At 43.1% G+C, this 19,781-nt stretch overlaps 1 protein-coding gene across 2 annotated transcripts; it reads right to left on the bottom strand.

Annotated features, from left to right (window-relative positions):
- Window positions 1–15,049: 15,049 nt before the first annotated feature.
- FAM24A (family with sequence similarity 24 member A) lies at window positions 15,050–17,602 on the bottom strand. Of its 2 annotated transcripts, none has more exons than XM_031015535.2 (3): window positions 17,354–17,602; window positions 16,402–16,528; window positions 15,050–15,399 (listed from the first exon to the last, which is right to left on the bottom strand). In XM_031015535.2, the coding sequence occupies exons 2-3, from the start codon at window positions 16,524–16,526 to the stop codon at window positions 15,207–15,209; spliced, it is 318 nt and encodes a 105-aa protein (XP_030871395.1). In that variant the 5' UTR covers window positions 16,527–16,528; window positions 17,354–17,602; the 3' UTR covers window positions 15,050–15,206. The 2 variants fall into 2 exon arrangements, with proteins under 2 accessions (XP_030871395.1, XP_018890053.1); XM_019034508.2 differs by having other exon boundaries at window positions 17,452–17,602.
- Between the last annotated feature and the right edge of the window lie 2,179 nt (window positions 17,603–19,781).

Raw genomic sequence — 19,781 nt, 5'->3', positions numbered from 1 at the left:
GCTTTAGTATGTTGTGTTTTCATTATTTGTTTGAAGAAAAATTTCACTTTCCTTCTTAATCTCTTCATTGACCCACTGGTCATTTAGAAGCGTATTGTTTAATTTCCATGTGTTTGTATAGTTTCCAAAAATCCCGTTGTTATTGACTTATAGTTTTATTCCATTGTGGTCAGAGAAGTTACGTTGATATTATTTCAAGTGTTTTAAATTTTTAAAGACTTGCTTTGTAGTATAACATAACGTCTATCCTTGAGAATTATCTATGTGTTGAGGAGAAGAATGTATATTCTGAAGCCATTGGATGAAATGTTCTGTAAATATCTATTATGTCCATTTGGTCTATAGTGCAGATTAAGTCCAATGTTCATTGATTTTTTTTTTGTCTGGGTGATCTGTTCAGTGCTGAAACTGGGATGTTGAAGTCTCTAGTTATTATTGTATTGGGGTCTATCTCTCTCTTTCCCTCTAATAATATTTGCTTTGTATAGCTCAGTGGTCCAGTGTGAGGTGCATTTACAGTAGTTATAGCCTCTTGCTGAATGTATCCATGTATAATTATATAATGAACTTCTTTGTCTCTTTTTATAGTTTTTGTCTTGAAATATATTTTTTGCATCAATCTATTCTGCTCTTCTTTGTTTCCATTTGCATGGAATATCTTTTTCCATCCCTGTATTTTCAGTCTGTGTCGTGTCTTTATAGGTGAAGTGTGTTTCTTTTTTTTTTATTTATTATTATACTTTAAGTTTTAGGGTACATGTGCACAATGTGCGGGTTCGTTACATATGTATACATGTGCCATGCTGGTGTGCTGCACCCACTAACTCGTCATCTAGCATTAGGTATATCTCCCAATGCTATCCCTCCCCCCTCCCCCCACCCCACAACAGTCCCCAGAGTGTGATGTTCCCCTTTCTGTGTCCATGTGTTCTCATTGTTCAATTCCCACCTATGAGTGAGAATATGCGGTGTTTGGTTTTTTGTTCTTGTGATAGTTTACTGAGAATGATGATTTCCAATTTCATCCATGTCCCTACAAAGGACATGAACTCATCATTTTTTATGGCTGCATAGTATTCCATGGTGTATATGTGCCACATTTTCTTAATCCAGTCTATCATTGTTGGACATTTGGGTTGGTTCCAAGTCTTTGCTATTGTGAATAGTGCCGCAATAAACATACATGTGCCTGTGTCTTTAGAGCAGCATGATTTATGGTCCTTTGGGTATATACCCAGTAATGGGATGGCTGGGTCAAATGATATTTCTACTTCTAGATCCCTGAGGAATCGCCACACTGACTTCCACAATGGTTGAACTAGTTTACAGTCCCACCAACAGTGTAAAAGTGTTCCTATTTCTCCACATCCTCTCCAGCATCTGTTGTTTCCTGACTTTTTAATTGACGAGTTGAGAGAAGAAGGCTTCAGACGATCAAACTACGAGCTACAGGAGGAAATTCAAACCAAAGGCAAAGAAGTTAAAAACTTTGAAAAAAATTTAGACGAATGTATAACTAGAATAACCAATACAGAGAAGTGCTTAAAGGAGCTGATGGAGCTGAAAACCAAGGCTCGAGAACTACGTGAAGAATACAGAAGCCTCAGGAGCCGATGCGATCAACTGGAAGAAAGGGTATCAGCGATGGAAGATGAAATGAATGAAATGAAGTGAGAAGGGAAGTTTAGAGAAAAAAGAATAAAAAGAAATGAACAAAGCCTCCAAGAAATATGGGACTATGTGAAAAGACCAAATCTACTTCTGATTGGTGTACCTGAAAGTGACGGGGAGAATGGAACCAAGTTGGAAAACACTCTGCAGGATATTATCCAGGAGAACTTCCCCAATCTAGCAAGGCAGGCCAACATTCAGATTCAGGAAATACAGAGAACGCCACAAAGATATTCCTCGAGAAGAGCAACTCCAAGACACATAATTGTCAGATTCACCAAAGTTGAAATGAAGGAAAAAATGTTAAGGGCAGCCAGAGAGAAAGGTCGGGTTACCCACAAAGGGAAGCCCATCAGACTGACAGTGGATTTCTCGGCAAACTCTACAAGCCAGAAGAGAGTGGGGGCCAATATTCAACGTTCTTAAAGAAAAGAATTTTCAACCCAGAATTTCATATCCAGTCAAACTAAGCTTCATAAGTGAAGGAGAAATAAAATCCTTTACAGACAAGCAAATGCTGAGAGATTTTGTCACCACCAGGCCTGCCCTAAAAGAGCTCCTGAAGGAAGCACTAAACATGGAAAGGAACTACCGGTACCAGCCACTGCAAAAGCATGCCAAAATGTAAAGACCATCGAGATTAGGAAGAAACTGCATCAACTAACAAGCAAAATAACCAGCTAACATCATAATGACAGGATCAAATTCACACATAACAATATTAACTTTAAATGTAAATGGACTAAATGCTCCAATTAAAAGACACAGACTGGCAAATTGGATAAAGAGTCAAGACCCATCAGTGTGCTGTATTCAGGAAACCCATCTCACATGCAGAGACACACATAGGCTCAAACTAAAAGGATGGAGGAAGATCTACCAAGCAAATGGAAAACAAAAAAAGGCAGGGGTTGCAATCCTAGTCTCTGATAAAACAGACTTTAAACCAACAAAGATCAAAAGAGACAAAGAAAGCCATTACATAATGGTAAAAGGATCAATTCAACAAGAAGAGCTAACTATCCTAAATATATATGAAGTGTGTTTCATGTAGGCAACAGATCATTTGGTCTTGTTTTTGTTTTTTAATCCATCAGCCACTCTATGTTTTTTGATTGGAAAGTTTAGTTCATTTACATTCAATGTTATTATTGATAAGTAAGGACTTACTCCTGCCATTTTATTTGTTTTTGGGTTGTTTTGTGGTCTTCTCTTCCTTCTTTTCTTACTAATGTCTTCATTTTAATGAAGGTGATTTTCTCTGGTGGTACATTTTAATTCTTTGCTTTTTATTTTTTTGTGTATCTGTTGTGTGTTCTTTGATTTGAGGTTACCATGAGGCTTTCAGATAATATAATATCTCATTATTTTAAACTGATGTCAACACTGATTGCGTAAACAAAGAGAAAACTAATAAAACTCTACACTTTAACATTGTTCCCTGCTTTTTAATTTTTTGTTGTTTCTATTTTTATCTGATTGTACTGCCTGTCTTGAAAACTTGTTGTAATTATTATTTTTGATCAGTTCATATTTTAGCCTTTCTACTCTAGATATGAGTAGTTTACATGTCACAGTTATAGTGTTGTAATATTCTGTGTTTTTCTATGTATTCACTATTGCCAGTGAGTTTTGTACTTTCACATGACTTTTTATTGCTCATTGATGTTGTTTTCTTTCAGACTGAAGAACTCCCTTTAGCATTTTTTATAGGACAGGTTTCATGTTTAAATTTCTCAGCTTTTTTTCTTGTCCGGGAAAGTATTTCTCCTTCATGTTTGAAGGATATTTTTGCTTGATATACTATTCTGGAATAAAAGTTTTTTTTTCCTTCAGCATTTTAAATACACTGTCTTCTGGCCTGTAATATTTTTATGGAGAAGCTTGCTGCCAGATATACTGGAAGTCCATTGTATGTTGTTTCTTTTCTTTTGCTGCTTTTAGGATCCTTTCTTTATCCTTGACCTTTGGGAATTTGATTATTAAATTCCTTGAGGTAGTCTTATTTGTGTTAAATATGCTTGATGTTCTGTAACCTTCTTCTACTTGAATATTGATATCTTTCTCTAGGTTTGGGAAGTTCTTTTTTTTTATTATCCCTTTGAATACACTTTCTATCCCTGTCTGTCTACCTCTTCTTTAAGGCCAGTAACTCTTGGATTTTCCCTTTTGAAGCTATTTTCAAGATTTTGTAGGCATGCTTCATTCTTTTTGCTTTTGTCTCCTCTCTCTTTGTATTTTCAAATAGCCTGTCTTTAAGCTCACTAATTCTTTATTTTGCTTGATCAATTCTGTTGTTAAGAAACTCTGATGCATTCTTCAGTACGTCAATTGAATTTTTCAACTACAGAATTTCTTCTTGATTCTTTTAAATTATTTCAATCTCTTTGCTAAATTTATCAATAGGATTCTGAATTCCTTCTCTGTGTTATCTTGAATTTCATTGTATTTCCTCAAAACAGCTATTCTGGATTCTCTGTCTGAAAGTCACATATCTCTGTCTCTCCATGATTGATTCCTTGTGCCTTACTTAGTTCATTTGCTGAGGTCATGTTTTCCTGGATGGTCTTGATGCTTGTGGATGTTTGTTTGTGTCTGAGTATTCAAGAGTTAGGTATTGATTGTAGTCTTCACAGTCTGGTCTTGTTTGTGTCTGTCCTTCTTGGGAAGGCTTTCTAGATGCTCGAGGGCAAGTGCCTATTGTGATCTAAGTTTTTGGCCACTGCAACCATATCTGCATTAGGAGATACCCCAAGCCCATTAAGGCTATGGCTCTTGCAGACTCATAGAGGTACTGCCTTGGTGGTCTTTGACAAGATCCAGAAGAATGAAATGGATTACCAGGCAGAGACTCTTAGTCTCTTTCCCTACTTCCACCCAAACAAATGGAGTCTCTCTCTCTCACTGCTGAGCTGTCTGGAGTTGGGATGAAGTGACACAAGCACCCCTGTGGCCACCAGCAATGGGACTGTGCTCAGTCAGAACTAAAGCCAGCATAGTATTGGATCTCACCCAAGGCCCACAGTAGCCACTGTCTGGCTACTGTCCATGTTTGCTCAAGACCCTAGGGCTCTACCAGCAGGTGGTAAAGCCAGCCAGGATGGCATCCTTCTTTTCAGAGCAACAACTTCCCCCAAGTCCTCAGCAGGTTCAGAGATGCTGTCGGGGAGCCAGGGCCTAGAGTCAGAAATCTTAGGAATTTACTTGGTATTCTATTCTACTGCAGCTTATCTGGCACCCAAGCCATAAAACAAATATCTCTTCTTTTCATAAGGAGAGGAATCTCTCTCTATGGCCACCACTGCCCTAGGCCCATGGTAGTCAGGCAGACTACTCCCAATGTTCATTCAAGGCCCAAGGGCTCCTAAGTCATCTTGTAGTGACTGCTGCCAGGCCTGAGGCTCTCTCTACAGAGCAGCAGGCTCCCCTCTGGCCCAGGGCATGCACAGAAATGCCGTCCAAGAGGCAAGCCCCAGAACTGGGGACCCCACGATCCCACTTAATGCTCTACCCCACTGTGGCCGAACTCGTACCTAAGCTGCAAGACAAAGTCCCCCTACTCTTCTTTCTCCTTTTCTCAAGCAGAAGGGGTCCATCCCCATGGCCACCACAGCTGGGAATGTGCTGGGTCACACCTGAAGCCAGCATGTCTCTTGAGTTTCACCCAAGGCCCATGGCAAGTACTGCTTTGGTACCACGGGCTCTTTAGTCAGTAAGTGATGAATTTTTCTGGGACTAGGTCCTACCCGTCAAAGCAGCAGACTCCCTTGTGGCCCAGATTGTGTCTAGAAATGTCATCTTGGAGTTAAGGCCTGGATTGGGTGCCTCAGGACTCTCCCTGGTACCCTATCCTATTGTGGCTGAGCTAGTATCCAACATGCAAGACAAAGTCCTCTATACTCTTCCCTCTCCTCTCCTCAAACAAAGGGAAGGAGTCTCTCCCAGGGCTGTGAGCTGTGCTGCCTGGGGTTGGGGGAGGCATGGTGCAAGCTGATCACCCCAGCTGGTATCTCACTGGGTCACATCCCCCCCAAGTCCACTGGCTGCAAACCCAGCACAGCATCAGGACTTGCCCAGGAATTGCAGTCATTGTGGTTTAGACACCCATTCAAGTTTATTTAGGACCCAGAGCACTTTAGCCTGCAGTGTCCAGGCTTGCCAGAACCCAGGTTCCAATCACTGGGAGGTGTGATTCCCCTCTGGCTGTGGCTGGTCTAAATGCTCCCTCCATGGGCACCGGCTGAACTCTGCCTGGTGTTGCTTCCTGCTGTGACAGAAAAGCACTGAGTTTCAATGCAAAGTCCCACAATCACTGCACTCTCCCTCCCACCAGGTGCACAGATTTTTTTCTCCATACCATGTAGCCACTGCAAGGGGATAGGGGAGGGAGTGGTGTTGGCAATTCAAGACTGTCTTTCCCATCCTCTTCAGTGCCTCTTTCAGTGATATGAAGTTAAAAACAGGTACTGTGATTACTCACCTGATTTTTGGTTTTTCTTAAGATGCTTTTTTGGTGTAGATACTTGTTCAGTTTAGTGTTCCTGTGGGGAGGATGATTGATGGAGGCTTCTATTCTGCCATCTTTCTCTGTTTCCTCCTCCTGGATCAGTGTCCTTTAAAAACTAAAATCCACACAGTGTTCTTTGTATGTATTTACCATAAGATTCATAATAAATGGAGATTTTTGTTGTTTCTTACATTTATTAATATAGTATAATGAACATGCTTGTACATACATCTTTGGACACTATTATAGTTGTTTCCTAAAGCTAAGTGTTTAGAAATAAAATTACCTGGTTAAATTCCCTGTGCTTTTTATATTTTATATGTATTGCAGTATCACCATGAATGAACCTGATACTAACTTAATCTCCCACTAATAATATTTAAGAGTAATTTTTTCCACACTGGGGCCAGCAGAGGACTCAAAAAGTTCTAAAATCTCTGGCAGGGACCTTTTGAATGACAGTATTTTGACTAAAAAAAAAATGTGTTTTACCTTCAGCCTCCATCAACATCAACTCTGCCAATCAGGCGACAATTAAAAAGGCCAGAGGCATGAGCCTCCTTACAAGCTCCATCTTCGCCAGAGGCTGGGCAGCCTTAAGGACCAACAGCTTTTATAGGCTCTCTGTTTCATCAGCTGTCTGGACACCTCCAGGGAAACATCAATTTCATCCATACAAGAGGTAGATTTGTGTGAGAGCAGCTGTGTGACTGTTTTTTGTTGTTGTTGTTTTTTAATTTTATTATTATTATACTTTAAGTTTTAGAGTACATGTGCACAACGTGCAGGTTCATTACATATGTATACATGTGCCATGTTGGTGTGTTGCACGCATTAACTCATCATTTAGCATTAGGTATCTCTCCTAATGCTATCCCTCCCCTCTCCTCCCACCCCACAACAGTCTCTGGTGTGTGATGTTCCCCTTCCTGTGTCCATGTGTTCTCATTGTTCAGTTCCCACCTATGAGTGAGAACATGCTGTGTTTGGTTTTTTGTCCTTGCGATAGTTTGCTGAGAATGATGGTTTCCAGTTTCATCCATGTCCCTACAAAGGACGTGAACTCATCCTTTTTTATGACTGCATAGTATTCCATGGTGTATATGTGCCGTATTTTCTTAATCCAGTCTGTGGTTCTTGGACATTTAGGTTGGTTCCAAGTCTTTGCTATTGTGAATAGTGCCGCAATAAACATACGTGTGTATGTGTCTTTATAGCAGCATGATTTATAATCCTTTGGGTATATACCCAGTAATGGGATGGCTGGGTCAAATGGTATTTCTAGCTCTAGATCCCTGAGGAATTGCCACACTGACTTCCACAATGGTTGAACTAGTTTACAGTCCCACCAACAGTATAAAAGTGTTCCTATTTCTCCACATCCTCTCCAGCACCTGTTGTTTCCTGACTTTTTAATTATCACCATTCTAACTGGTGTGAGATGGTATCTCATTGTGGTTTTGATTTGCATTTCTCTGATGGCCAGTAATGATGAGCATTTTTTCATGTGTTTTTTGGCTGCATAAATGTCTTCTTTTGAGAAGTGTCTGTTCATATCCTTCACCCACTTTTTGATGGGGTTGTTTGTTTTTTTCTTGTAAATTTGTTTGAGTTCATCATAGATTCTGGATATTAGCCCTTTGTCAGATGAGTAGGTTGCAAAAATTTTCTCCCATTCTGTAGGTTGCCTGTTCATTCTTATGGTAGTTTCTTTTGCTGTGCAGAAGCTGTTTAGTTTAATTAGATCCCATTTGTCAATTTTGGCTTTTGTTGCCATTGCTTTTGGTGTTTTAGACATGAAGTCCTTGCCCATGCCTATGTCCTGAATGGTATTGTCTAGGTTTTCTTCTAGGGTTTTTATGATTTTAGGTCTAACATTTAAGTCTTTAATCCATCTTGAATTAATTTTTGTATAAGGTGTAAGGAAGGGATCCAGTTTCAGCTTTCTACATATGGCTAGCCAGTTTTCCCAGCACCATTTATTAAATAGGGAATCCTTTCCCCATTGCTTGTTTTTCTCAGGTTTGTCAAAGATCAGATAGTTGTAGACATGCGGCATTATTTCTGAGGGCCCTGTTCTGTTCCATTGGTCTATATCTCTGTTTTGGTACCAGTACCATGCTGTTTTGGTTACTGTAGCCTTGTAGTATAGTTTGAAGTCAGGTAGTGTGATGCCTCCAGCTTTGTTCTTTTGGCTTAGGATTGACTTGACAATGCGGGCTCTTTTTTGGTTCCATATGAAGTTTAAAGTAGTTTTTTCCAATTCTGTGAAGAAAGTCATTGGTAGCTAGATGGGGATGGCATTGAACCTATAAATTACCTTGGGCAGTATGGCCATTTTCACGATATTGATTCTTCCTACCCATGAGCATGGAATGTTCTTCCATTTGTTTGTATCCTCTTTTATTTAAAGCACTCCTCAGCAAATGTAAAAGAACAGAAATTGTAACAAACTGTCTCTCAGACCACAGTGCAATCAAACTAGAACTCAGGATTAAGAAACTCACTCAAAACCACTCAACTACATGGAAACTGAACAACCTGCTCCTGAATGACTACTGGGTACATAACGAAATGAAGTCAGAAATAAAGAGGTTCTTTGAAACCAACGAGAACAAAGACACAACATACCAGAATCTCTGGGACACATTCAAAGCAGTGTGTAGAGGGAAATTTATAGCACTAAATGCCCACAAGAGAAAGCAGGAAAGATCGAAAATTGACACCCTAACATGACAATTAAAAGAACTAGAAAAGCAAGAGCAAACACATTCAAAGCTAGCAGAAGGCAAGAAATAACTAAGATCAGAGCAGAACTGAAGGAAATAGAGACAGAAAAAACACTTCAAAAAATTAATGAATCCAGGAGCTGTTTTTTTGAAAAGACCAACAAAATTGATAGACCGCTAGCAAGACTAATAAAGAAGAAAAGAGAGAAGAATCAAATAGACGCAATAAAAAATGATAAAGGGGACATCACCACTGATCCCACAGAAATACAAACTACCATCAGAGCATACTATAAACACCTCTATGCAAATAAACTAGAAAATCTACAAGAAATGGATAAATTCCTCGACACATACATCCTCCCAAGACTAAACCAGGAAGAAGTTGAATCTCTGAATAGACCAATAACAGGCTGTGAAATTGAGACAATAATCAATAGCTTACCAAACAAAAAAAGTCCAGGACCAGATGGATTCACAGCCGAATTCTACCAGAGGTACAAGGAGGAGCTGGTGCCATTCCTTCTGAAACTGTTCCAATCAATAGAAAAAGAGGGAATCCTCCCTAACTCATTTTATGAGGCCAGCATCATTCTGATACCAAAGCCTGGCAGAGACACAACAAAAAAAGAGAATTTTAGACCAATATCCTTGATGAACATTGATGCAAAAATCCTCGATAAAATACTGGCAAACTGAATCCAGCAGCACATCAAATAGCTTATCCACCACGATCGAGTGGGCTTCATCCCTGGGATGCAAGGCTGGTTCAACATATGCAAATCAATAAATGTAATCCAGCATATAAACAGAACCAAAGACAAAAACCACACGATTCTCTCCATAGATGCAGAAAAGGCCTTTGACAAAATTCAACAACACTTCATGCTAAAAACTCAATAAATTAGGTATTGATGGGACGTATCTCAAAATAATAAGAGCTATCTATGACAAACCCACAGCCAATATCATACTGAATGGGCAAAAACTGGAAGCATTCCCTTTGAAAACTGGCACAAGACAGGGATGCCCTCTCTCACCGCTCCTATTCAACATAGTGTTGGAAGTTCTGGCCAGGGCAATGAGGCAGGAGAAGGAAATAAAGGGTATTCAATTAGGAAAGGAGGAAGTCAAATTGTCCCTGTTTGCAGACGACATGATTGTGTATCTAGAAAACCCCATCGTCTCAGCCCAAAATCTCCTTAAGCTGATAAGCAACTTCAGCAAAGTCTCAGGATACAAAATCAATGTGCAAAAATCAATGGCATTCTTATACACCAATAACAGACAAACAGAGAGCCAAATCATGAGTGAACTCCCATTCACAATTGCTTCAAAGAGAATAAAATACCTAGGAATCCAACTTACAAGGGATGTGAAGGACCTCTTCAAGGAGAACTACAAACCACTGCTCAGTGACTGGTTTTTTATCAGCAGTCCCCACAGTGAGGGTTCTCTCTCCCCAACTCCTTTCTGGAAGGGTTGCCCCCCAGTGGAAGATCTTTGTGGGGATCTCTAGCAGCTGCCACCCAGGAGGCAATGAGAAATTTGCTGTGGAGATGACAGGAAGCTGGACCTTTACACTGTTCCTGCAAATCATGAACTGGCATTTGAGGCCTTTGACATTTGAGGCCTCAGTGACATCTGAGGCCTTAGGGGCTCTGGCCTGGGAAGGGAAGCCTGTGGGAGGCCAGAGGATCAGTAGGGCAAGGTGGGGGTGTGGCACCTGGGCAAACTCTGGGTCCAGCTGGGTCACTGTCCTGCCAAACGCCTATCAACTCCAATGGAGATGACACTAGGTTCAAGAGGCCAAAGAAGAGACTCAGCCAGAAAATGAGACATGGGATTTTATTAGGGGCTACATACAGGGGACAGAGTTCAGCATGGGCTGGACAGAATAATTGCATGGCCCAGTGGAGATGGGCTGGGAAGGAAAATCGCAGCTGCTGGCAAAGAGCATGCAGTTTATATGGCATTTTCACTTAGCACCCTCCCCCTAACAGTCTCTACCTGGCAACCTTCACTTAACCCAAAACTCAGGGCCTTGGTCTCCTGGTTGGCCTGCAATTCCATGGGATGGGATGGGGGCTCAGATGTTCCCGACAGACAAGAAATGAATCTCAGTGCTGACCACTCCTAGATTCACCATCTCTGAACATACATTCAGTTGCATCTGCCACACAGGGTCATTCTCAGGGTATGCTTCAATTATTGATGTCAGGTGTGTTTACCTTACAGTCACTCAGATGCCCTGCCAGACAACTGAGGGGTGGAAAGAGGGGGCAGAGCATTGTGAGGAAAAGGGAGAGCAGATCCAGGTTCCCCTGCAAGGATTTCTAACAGGTTATGTCTGGAGAGGCTGCAGCAGTTAGCTTAGTCCCTTGGGCACTGTGTTTTGCGGCCAAGAGAACGAAATCCTGGTGTCCATAATGAGACTAGGAATGGCAAATGTGTGTGTACTAGGGAGGGTGGGGGCTGCCCTCTTTTCATTTTCATTCATTTATTCATTTATTTAGCAAATATTATGTAACATTCTAGGTCCTGAGCAATACAGAATTGAACATGAGAGGCACAGTCCTGCCCTCATGGAACTTGAATTCTAGGCGGAGAATTAAACAAAAATAAATGAAGAATTCAAGTAGTGAGAGGAGCTCTGACTGCAATGAAATAGGGTGACCTGTTTTATTAATAGACAGTGGCTGCCTTGGGGTGGGGAGAACATATGAGGGTGGGAGGGAAGGTGTCTTGAGAGATGAAATCTGAGCAAAGACAGAAGGATAAGAGGGAGGCATTCATGTGTGATCTGAGCTTGGGGGTTGCATTTTAGGCAAAAGAGAGGGCAAGTGCAAAGGCCCTGAGGCAGGGACCAGATGGGCACACCTACAATAGTAGAGATGAAAGAACAGCTTGGCTGGACATGAGTGGGAGGAGCGAGCTGGGAGGGAAGGATAGAGAGGAGCAGGTAAAGGTCAGATGTGGAAAGGACCTGTAGGGCAAATGAGGAGTCTGAGTTTCACTCTAAGTTCAGGTGGAATATTTTGAGTGGACAATGCCAGGACTGGCTACTTTTTGAAGAAACTCTGTGCAGCTCTGTGGAGGTCTGACGCTGGTGTAGGCTGTGTCTCCTGAGGTGAAACCCTCTGGCTACCGCCAACTCCTCTTTATTGTTCTGACTGTGCTGCAGCCCAGGATGCCTCCCTGGGGAGACATGCTGTGACCCAGGGGATCCATTCCTTGTTGGGCCTGCACCTATTGCTGCAGGGGAAAAGCAGCACCTGAGATGCTGGGATGTGGTGCTCAGGAGGAGCTTAGACACTCTCCAAGGCCCCTGCCCAGCTCTGCTCCATTCCTGTCTGCTCAGGCTGGCTGCGGATGAGGTGGGACTGGGTGTCCTGGGGTGAGTGAGCAGGGTGCAGGCATTTGAGAGGGGACCCTTCTGATTACTAAGTGCTGCTCACTCACAGCTGTGTCCATGAACGCCCACCCCCACCCTGGGCTCTCCCTCTGAACCCCTCTCTCTCTCCCATGGCCAGGATCTCAAACATCACTGATCCATCCCCACTGAGTGCAAGAGTTTCGTGACCACACTCTGTTGGGGGGTAGGGTGTCTGATAAATGATCCAGGCTTCCGGGTTCAGTCAGGAGGGAAGCCACCTTCAGGCCCTTGGCAACTTTCTGTGGATCATGGGGTGCTGTGAGGTCACCCGGCCTCATCTCGCTGCCTCTTCCCTGTCACCTGTGCTAGTCCCCACTTCACATCAAGGACACAGAGGCTCAGATGGGTCAAGGGACTTCCCCTAGTGAAGGCCGAATTGGGATGGGAACCGAGTCCATAGGGCTCCAAAGCCCATGTGTGGTGTTCTGCCCTCCTGCTAATGGGGGCATCCTGAAGACCCTTGTCCCACCTGCCTCCCTCACGGCCCCTGCGATGCCTGCACCAGGCATAGTTGCCCATATAGGGAGGCCCTGGCACAGGCCTTCTGGGTCCAGGCACTGGGCTGCCCACTGGGTGGGGTAAGAGGGGACTCATGGGTGCTCTGTCAGCTCAGAGCTTGCTGGTGACAAGAGTAAATCTGTGTCAAAGGATGAAAACAGTGCCCAGAAACTCGAGGGTGAGAGATCACTTCCAGGACGAGGGTCTCAGGGCAGCCTCCAGGGAGTTGCTCGGCTCCAAGGGCAGCCCCTCCAGAGCTGCTTGGCCTGCCTGCCTCTGGCCTGTTTCCCCAGCACTAAGGTTGGGGGAATCCTGAATATTCCCAAGACTCCCACACACTCTGCCCAGATCCCTGGAGTTCAGCCAGCAGGCAGCCCCCCAGATGCTTATTTCCACCCTTGTTCACCCATCACCTGGAAGCCACAGCTGTTTCTTTCGTTTGCTATTCCTGTTTTCCTGTTTACCCCTTTAGTAGGTAACCAACTGTTACTAGTTAATAATTATTATTTTTTATTTTTATTTTTTGGAGACAGAGTCTTACACTGTTACTCAGACTGGAGTGCAGTGGTGAGACCATGGCTCACTGAAGCCTCCACCCCAGGGCTCAGATTATCCACCTCAATGCCTGCGGAGCTGGTACTACAGGTGTGGGACACCACATCCAGCTAATTTTTTTATTTTTATTTTTGGTAGAGACGGGGCCTCACTATGTTACCCAGGCTAGAATAATTCTTTATATTGTCTACATGTGATGTTCACAAGCAAGGGTTTAGTTCATGAGAGGAGTATACATGATGGTTATGCCTTTCTCGTGCTCGAAAGCAGTTCCAGGAGGCTTAGGGGAAGGAGCCGGAACAGAAGGCAACTGGGAGCAGAAGAAGCGAGGGAGGGCTTCCTGCTACCTGTTGCTGTCCTTGACCTAAGGAAAGAAACTGAAACAAAATTAACATAGAGAGGTTATTTGGCCCAAGGTTGAGGACCGTGGCCAGGACGCACTTCCAGGTTGCTTTGGGAAGTGCTCTGCTTGGCCTGTTACTAGTAGGTTCTTAAAGGCAAAGGGAGCAGGCACAGTGGTTCATGCCTGTAATCCCAGCACTTTGGGAGGCTGAGGTGGGTGGATCATTTGAGGTCAGGAGTCTGAGACCAGCCTGGCCAACATGGTGAAACCCTGTCTCTACTAAAAATACAGAATTTAGCCGGGCATGGTGGCACATGCCTATAACCCCAGCTACTCAGGAGGCTGAGGCAGGAGAATAGCTTGAACCCAGGAGGTGGAGGTTGCAGTGAGCCAAGGTCACACCACCGCACTCCAGCCTGGGGGACAGAGCAAGACTGTGTCTCAAAAAAAAAAAAAAAAAAAGGCAAAGGTGATCAGGAGTGGCTAATACAGGAATTCCCAGTGGTTTACAGAGATGACATTGGTTAGTGATTGGTTCTACAGGGTTGGATTATAGGGTATGAGTTTTGGTGTCCAGCGTATGGATTTTTATGGCTTCTTGGCATCAGTTAGTCCAGAGCCCATATAGCAAGTGGCTTCAGGAGGTAATTATTTAGCTCACAGGGGCAGTGAGACATGACTACTGTTTCATTTCAGTTCCTCTCTGGGAATGATAATTAAAGGGGGCTCACATTCCTCATGTTTACCTGCTATCCTCAGATAAAATTTCTTTGCTTTCTCACTGTGGTCCAGAAAGTCTGGGCTTTGGTGGAAGATGCTGATGGCTGGATCAACGCACATCAGTGTTATCGTGATCCACAAAGGAGGCACCTGCTCTGACGATCTGGGGGTGGCAGCAGGAGAAATCTGGTTTTCCAAATGTGCCCCTTGAGGCCACTGAGCTCAGGACTTCTTTTACACAGATCAGATGACTTTAATGCAAGGGAGGTACTGCCTGGCTCCTCTCGCTGTCTTAGATGAATGGACCATTATCCGTGGTGGAGGAACTAGGTGCCAGCGACCACAGCTCTCAGGAGAGCCGAACGAGCTACTCCAGCTGGGTGAGATCAGCTGGGACTGACATTGGAAATGTCCTAATATTAATGTGCATTTTCCTTGTAGGGTGGGAGATGTGCTGGACACTTTCATTTTCTAACTTTCTTTTACCGCAATGTAATATTACCAGCTAGTGACCCCAAATCCCAAAGTAGGTAATACACATATTTAAATAAGCGATGTTTATAACTAACAAAAATACTGGAGGCAGAGGATTATTTCCAATATTGCACATTTATTCAAAAGTACAGAAAATAACACTGTACATTATATAATAGTATGTAAACACTCTAGAACTTGACTTGAATAATAAAACGTTCTATTAAGAAAGAAATATTGCTCATGAAGATTTTTGTGCCCAGCTTTCCCAAGTCAGAGGCCCTCATTTATGTCACAACAGCAAGGTGGCAGGGAATCAAAACTGGCATGCATTCTACATCCTTCACAGCACTGGAGAGATGGACAAGACTCCATGGTGGTGGCTTTGGCCTGGCTGTTCGTGGCCCAACACACCTTGTCTGGGTTGTGATTTTTTACAGCCACAGCATCAGGGTCCTTTGCAGCTCTTAAGAAAAGACACACACAAAGCTCAGGCTTAGAATTTTTCTTCTCAGTCCATTTGTTAGAATTGTTGGGGGTATCTGGGAAGTTTAGTGCTGAAGCCAATCAAACATGAACACCAGCCCTACATTAAGGCTCTCTCCCCTGTCTCAAATTCCTCTTGAATCCCTTCCTCTCCTACGATTGCTATAAATATAAACTCAGGTTACAAAAGTAAGGGTAAGTGAATTGCAAGCAATCACCCAGCTGGTGACTGCAGGCCCCCGAGATGCAGGAATGATGGGAAGGTGCTGCATTCAGCTGTGCCCCAGGCTCCGGGATGTGTCTCTGTGAACCCCTTAGAATGGACTGTGTCTGACAACCAACCTCTCTGGTACTTGAAGAGTCTTCTCCCCAAACTGTAATTGTCTTTTGTTCAACCTACATTCCCTTTTCTGCTGTCTCCCAGGATATTCACACATGTCAGCTGTCCCAGAGTCCTAAAGATCCACCTCTTTGTTCTCAAGGCCACCAGAAATAAATGAAGGAACACTCTGAGAGCTCCCAACTCGGGCAAGAGGAGATCAATCCAGCCCATCCTCCGCATGAGCACAAGGCAGAGGCTCATTAATGCAGTCTCCCTACAGAGTCTTCAGCCTACGGTGCCCAGGGGGGAGGTACTGGCCAAGGTGCTGAACAGAGTGAGGCACTGGCCAAGGTGCTGAACAAAGGGAGGCTTGGCCAAGGTGCTGAATTAAACACCTGATGGTAAACTCATTGAGGTCCAGTAACAGCCAAGCACCACTGACACTCACAGCCTTAAACTGAGAACATTCTACAAACCCCCGACAGAAGGGAAAAAGATTTTACACTCAGCTGCCATTTCTGCCTTTTCAAAACTGCTTGTTCTTCTTGTCCTCACTCACTCAGGGGTATGGCCACAGCAGAAAGGAATGACCTTGCTCAAATAGGGAGTCCAGGTATCCCATTTGAGGAGGTGTGATTCATTTTCCCCCACGTGACTCACTTTAGTGCCTTAGCTACTTTGAGGTAAAGACAGAACACAACACTTAGGAGCACCATCGTGGCAACCAGTAAGCTGCTTCCGATGCCGATCATGATCTTCGTCCTGAGATCAAACATCTTTGCCATGCCTAGGGAGAAAGTGCAGGGAAGCAGAACGTGGCCTTCCTCCCCACACAGCCACTAAACAACCTTCCTTTAGTAGAGGAAGAGTGAACCCCAAACACAGATCTTTATACATGTAAACTGCAAGCAAATCTTTCCAGAGAGGCCTACGATCCTAAGCTGGTCCAGGGGTAGACAAAAGGATTTATTTATGGGTAAAAATGGACTTAAATGCAAACTCCAGAGGGCAGGAAATCATAATGACAGACAGTGGGAAGAATCTTTCCCTCTCACAGGCATGATGTACAGCTGGAAATGACCACAGGCCTGCCTTGGAGCTGATGGCTTCACTCCCCACCACCTGGGCCCTGAAATATGTTCACTCAGAGGGTCAGAAGTCACCCCTCACTGTACATTAGGTTTAAAATTATTTTATGAAACTAAGAGAATTAGTTTAAAAAGTATTGTCCAACAATACTGAGAATATGAAAATCTATTTTGTAAGTGATAAGTATTTTGGGAAAAACAGTTTTCAATTTTCCCACCAACAACTGGGTTATCTCAGGGTTTAAGGAGATTCCTGACACTTCCAGCCAAACCCTTGCCAGGGCTCAGAAATGGGACGTGGTCTGCAGAGACCAGGAGCCAGCTTATTCAGGAGCCCCTGTCCCTCATTCTGTCTTCCTAGTAGACCATAGGCCTACCTCTGCCATTTTTCCTAGTAAATACTAAATCCTCCCAGGAAACCCAATTTGTTTGGAATAAGTAATTTGCTTAATCTAACACTGTGAAATTGGGGAACAGTGGGCCAGGAGAGAAGAATAACCAATCTGATAGCTAAGCATACTTACTACAGTTCAACCATCCAGAGCTAGATGAAGGCCAATTGTAACAATAAAATTAAGGGAAAAAAACCTTTAGGGCATGGGATATTTGGAACTTCTCAAACCTGTAATCTGAGAAAGAGGGACCTAATTATCCCTGCTAGGAGTAATTAAGATCCAAGGTTGAACAGCTCAGCTCACTTTTGGAAGCTCAGGCTCAGCCAGAGCTGGTAGAATGGGCCTATTCTGACATTCATGCCACAGGCTGTGTGACATCAGCTCTCTGGACACCAGCTGTCTTTCATGGAGTTCTGAATTCTATTCCATAGGTATATTTTTGCTCTTGTGAAATATAAATACTATTTTGAATCACTTAATTCTAAGTCTTTTACCTTTTCAGGTCTTATTTCCCTTCCATTAATTTTTGGAGTTTGACTGCTAATCAAAATCAAGTTTGAGATTTCAATTTAGCAAATAAAAGAAAAAGAAATGTGGGAAGGGTAAAATAATCTTACATTTAAATTTCAATTATAGAAGACTGGTTAGACTTTAGGTTTTAGTTGCACAATGAAATAATATGGAGCCGTTTACTAGGATTCAAGCACACTTCCATTGACATGGGAAGATTTTAATGCTTTATAGTTAAAAAAAGTACAAAAATGAAAGTTGAACAGGATATCTGTTCTAGTCAGGTTTGTATGATTTTAAGGTACTTATATCCAGCCAGTGTAGTAAAATTAAATGAAGAGACACCAGGTTCAAGGAAGATTGTGTAGACATGTTTCTCCCTGCTAAGCATAACTATTATTCCTGGAAATAACACATATCAAACAAAGGAGAACTCTGAAACTGGAAAGGAGAAAGCAAACTACTAGGGACCCCAGGCCTGGGTAAGCTCCACAGCAGCAGAACAGGGGAGGTAGACAGGCCTGGTGTTTTCCAATGCTCAATCTAGCTTATTCCATTCCCGGATTTAATGTGAGTCCTGCTGACAACCCCAGGCTTTCCCAGCAGCAGTGGCAAGTTGGGTGGATTGTGAACCCCACTGGCAATAAGCCTGCAGGCGAAGTGCTCATCTTCCTTGCTAGTCATGAGACTCCCCTCCTCAGACCCTGCAGGGGATCTGACCACATTCAGTGACCTAGCCCAGGAAGCACTCTGTTCCCATGTGCTAGAGACCCCCCTGGACTCCAGGTGGCTCCAGCTTGGGGACCCTCCTTCTGTCCCTCAGGCAGCACTTTCGGGGACCTAGAAGCCCCAGTGACACCAGATAAATGAAGTAGACCAAAATATCACCACAAAACCTCTGAAAATTAAATTGGAATTGGAATCTAATCCCACAAAAGTAAGCCAGGATCTGCATGCTAAACCTAGTCAGTACTAACTAATAAAATAAAATATTTAAATAGGACCTAGAGTCTCCTAGCATAAAGTCAAAATGTCCATGATTCAATGAAAATGGTATTACGGGTATTATCGCCCATAATACCAATAACCGGAAAAGTCATGCCCGAATGAGAAGAGACAATGAATTGATGTCCTGAGCATGGAATAAGTTTGGTGTGGTCAAGGAACAAGAAAAAGGCCATTTGACTGGAGATGCATAAAAGCGAAGATGGCAGGAGAGGACTTGGAAAAAATTGGCCAAGGATACCAACATGCACGGCTTCGAGCTCTAGTATAATCTTAGATTTTTTTTCTGCCTGTTACAGAACATCCTTGGAAGATGTTGATTGGGATTTTAGTAAGAAACTCATGCAACCTGGCTGGGGAGGCTGTGCTTTTAAACATAGACCAGTGGTTACAGAAGAGAAAACTGAGGTCAAGTAAGGTCAAATAATTTCTCCAAAGTTACATAACAAGTAAGTGACTAAGGTGGAAGGAGAATTCAGGTTTCTTTACCTAGTGTTTTTTCCTGTAAGCCATCTTGAGCATGTATCTTCTGAGGGTATTTGGAGAGATGATGTCAGAATGGGCAGAAAACTAAAATCCTAGGCTTCCTTGCTTGATGAAGGCATGGGACTGTCTTTCAGTATGAGGAAGTAGGGACATGGGAAAAGGAAGGGGCAACTGGGAAGATGCTAACATTTGCTTTACCTTGAGAGGCAGCCATGGAGGAAGAGTTGCTTCACCTTTCCATAGATTTCAAATGTGAAAGAGAATCAATTCTAAATAAGAAGGTTCTACACCAAAACCCAAATGGGAATGGGGAACAGGAGAGATGAAAATAGGGAGAAGGAAAGGGATCCTGGATTTCAAGCCCATCCTCACCATCTATTGATACCAAGACTAATAAAGCAGTTCACCTCCCTAAGCCTGCTGCTTCTTTTCTGAAGTGAAGGGATAATGAATGGTGTGAGGTTTGACAATGATGGCAGTGGCAGCCTTTAGTGTCTCAGAGGTTTCTACAAGGACACATGTGTCACAGTTTGGAAAATTGTGATGCCAATGTGAG

This window comes from Gorilla gorilla, chromosome 8 (genome assembly GCF_029281585.2).
Source record: "Gorilla gorilla gorilla isolate KB3781 chromosome 8, NHGRI_mGorGor1-v2.1_pri, whole genome shotgun sequence".
Lineage (NCBI taxonomy): Eukaryota > Metazoa > Chordata > Mammalia > Primates > Hominidae > Gorilla > Gorilla gorilla.
The sequence above is the reverse complement of the archived record's forward strand: the minus strand, read 5'-3'. Positions and strand labels throughout refer to the sequence as shown.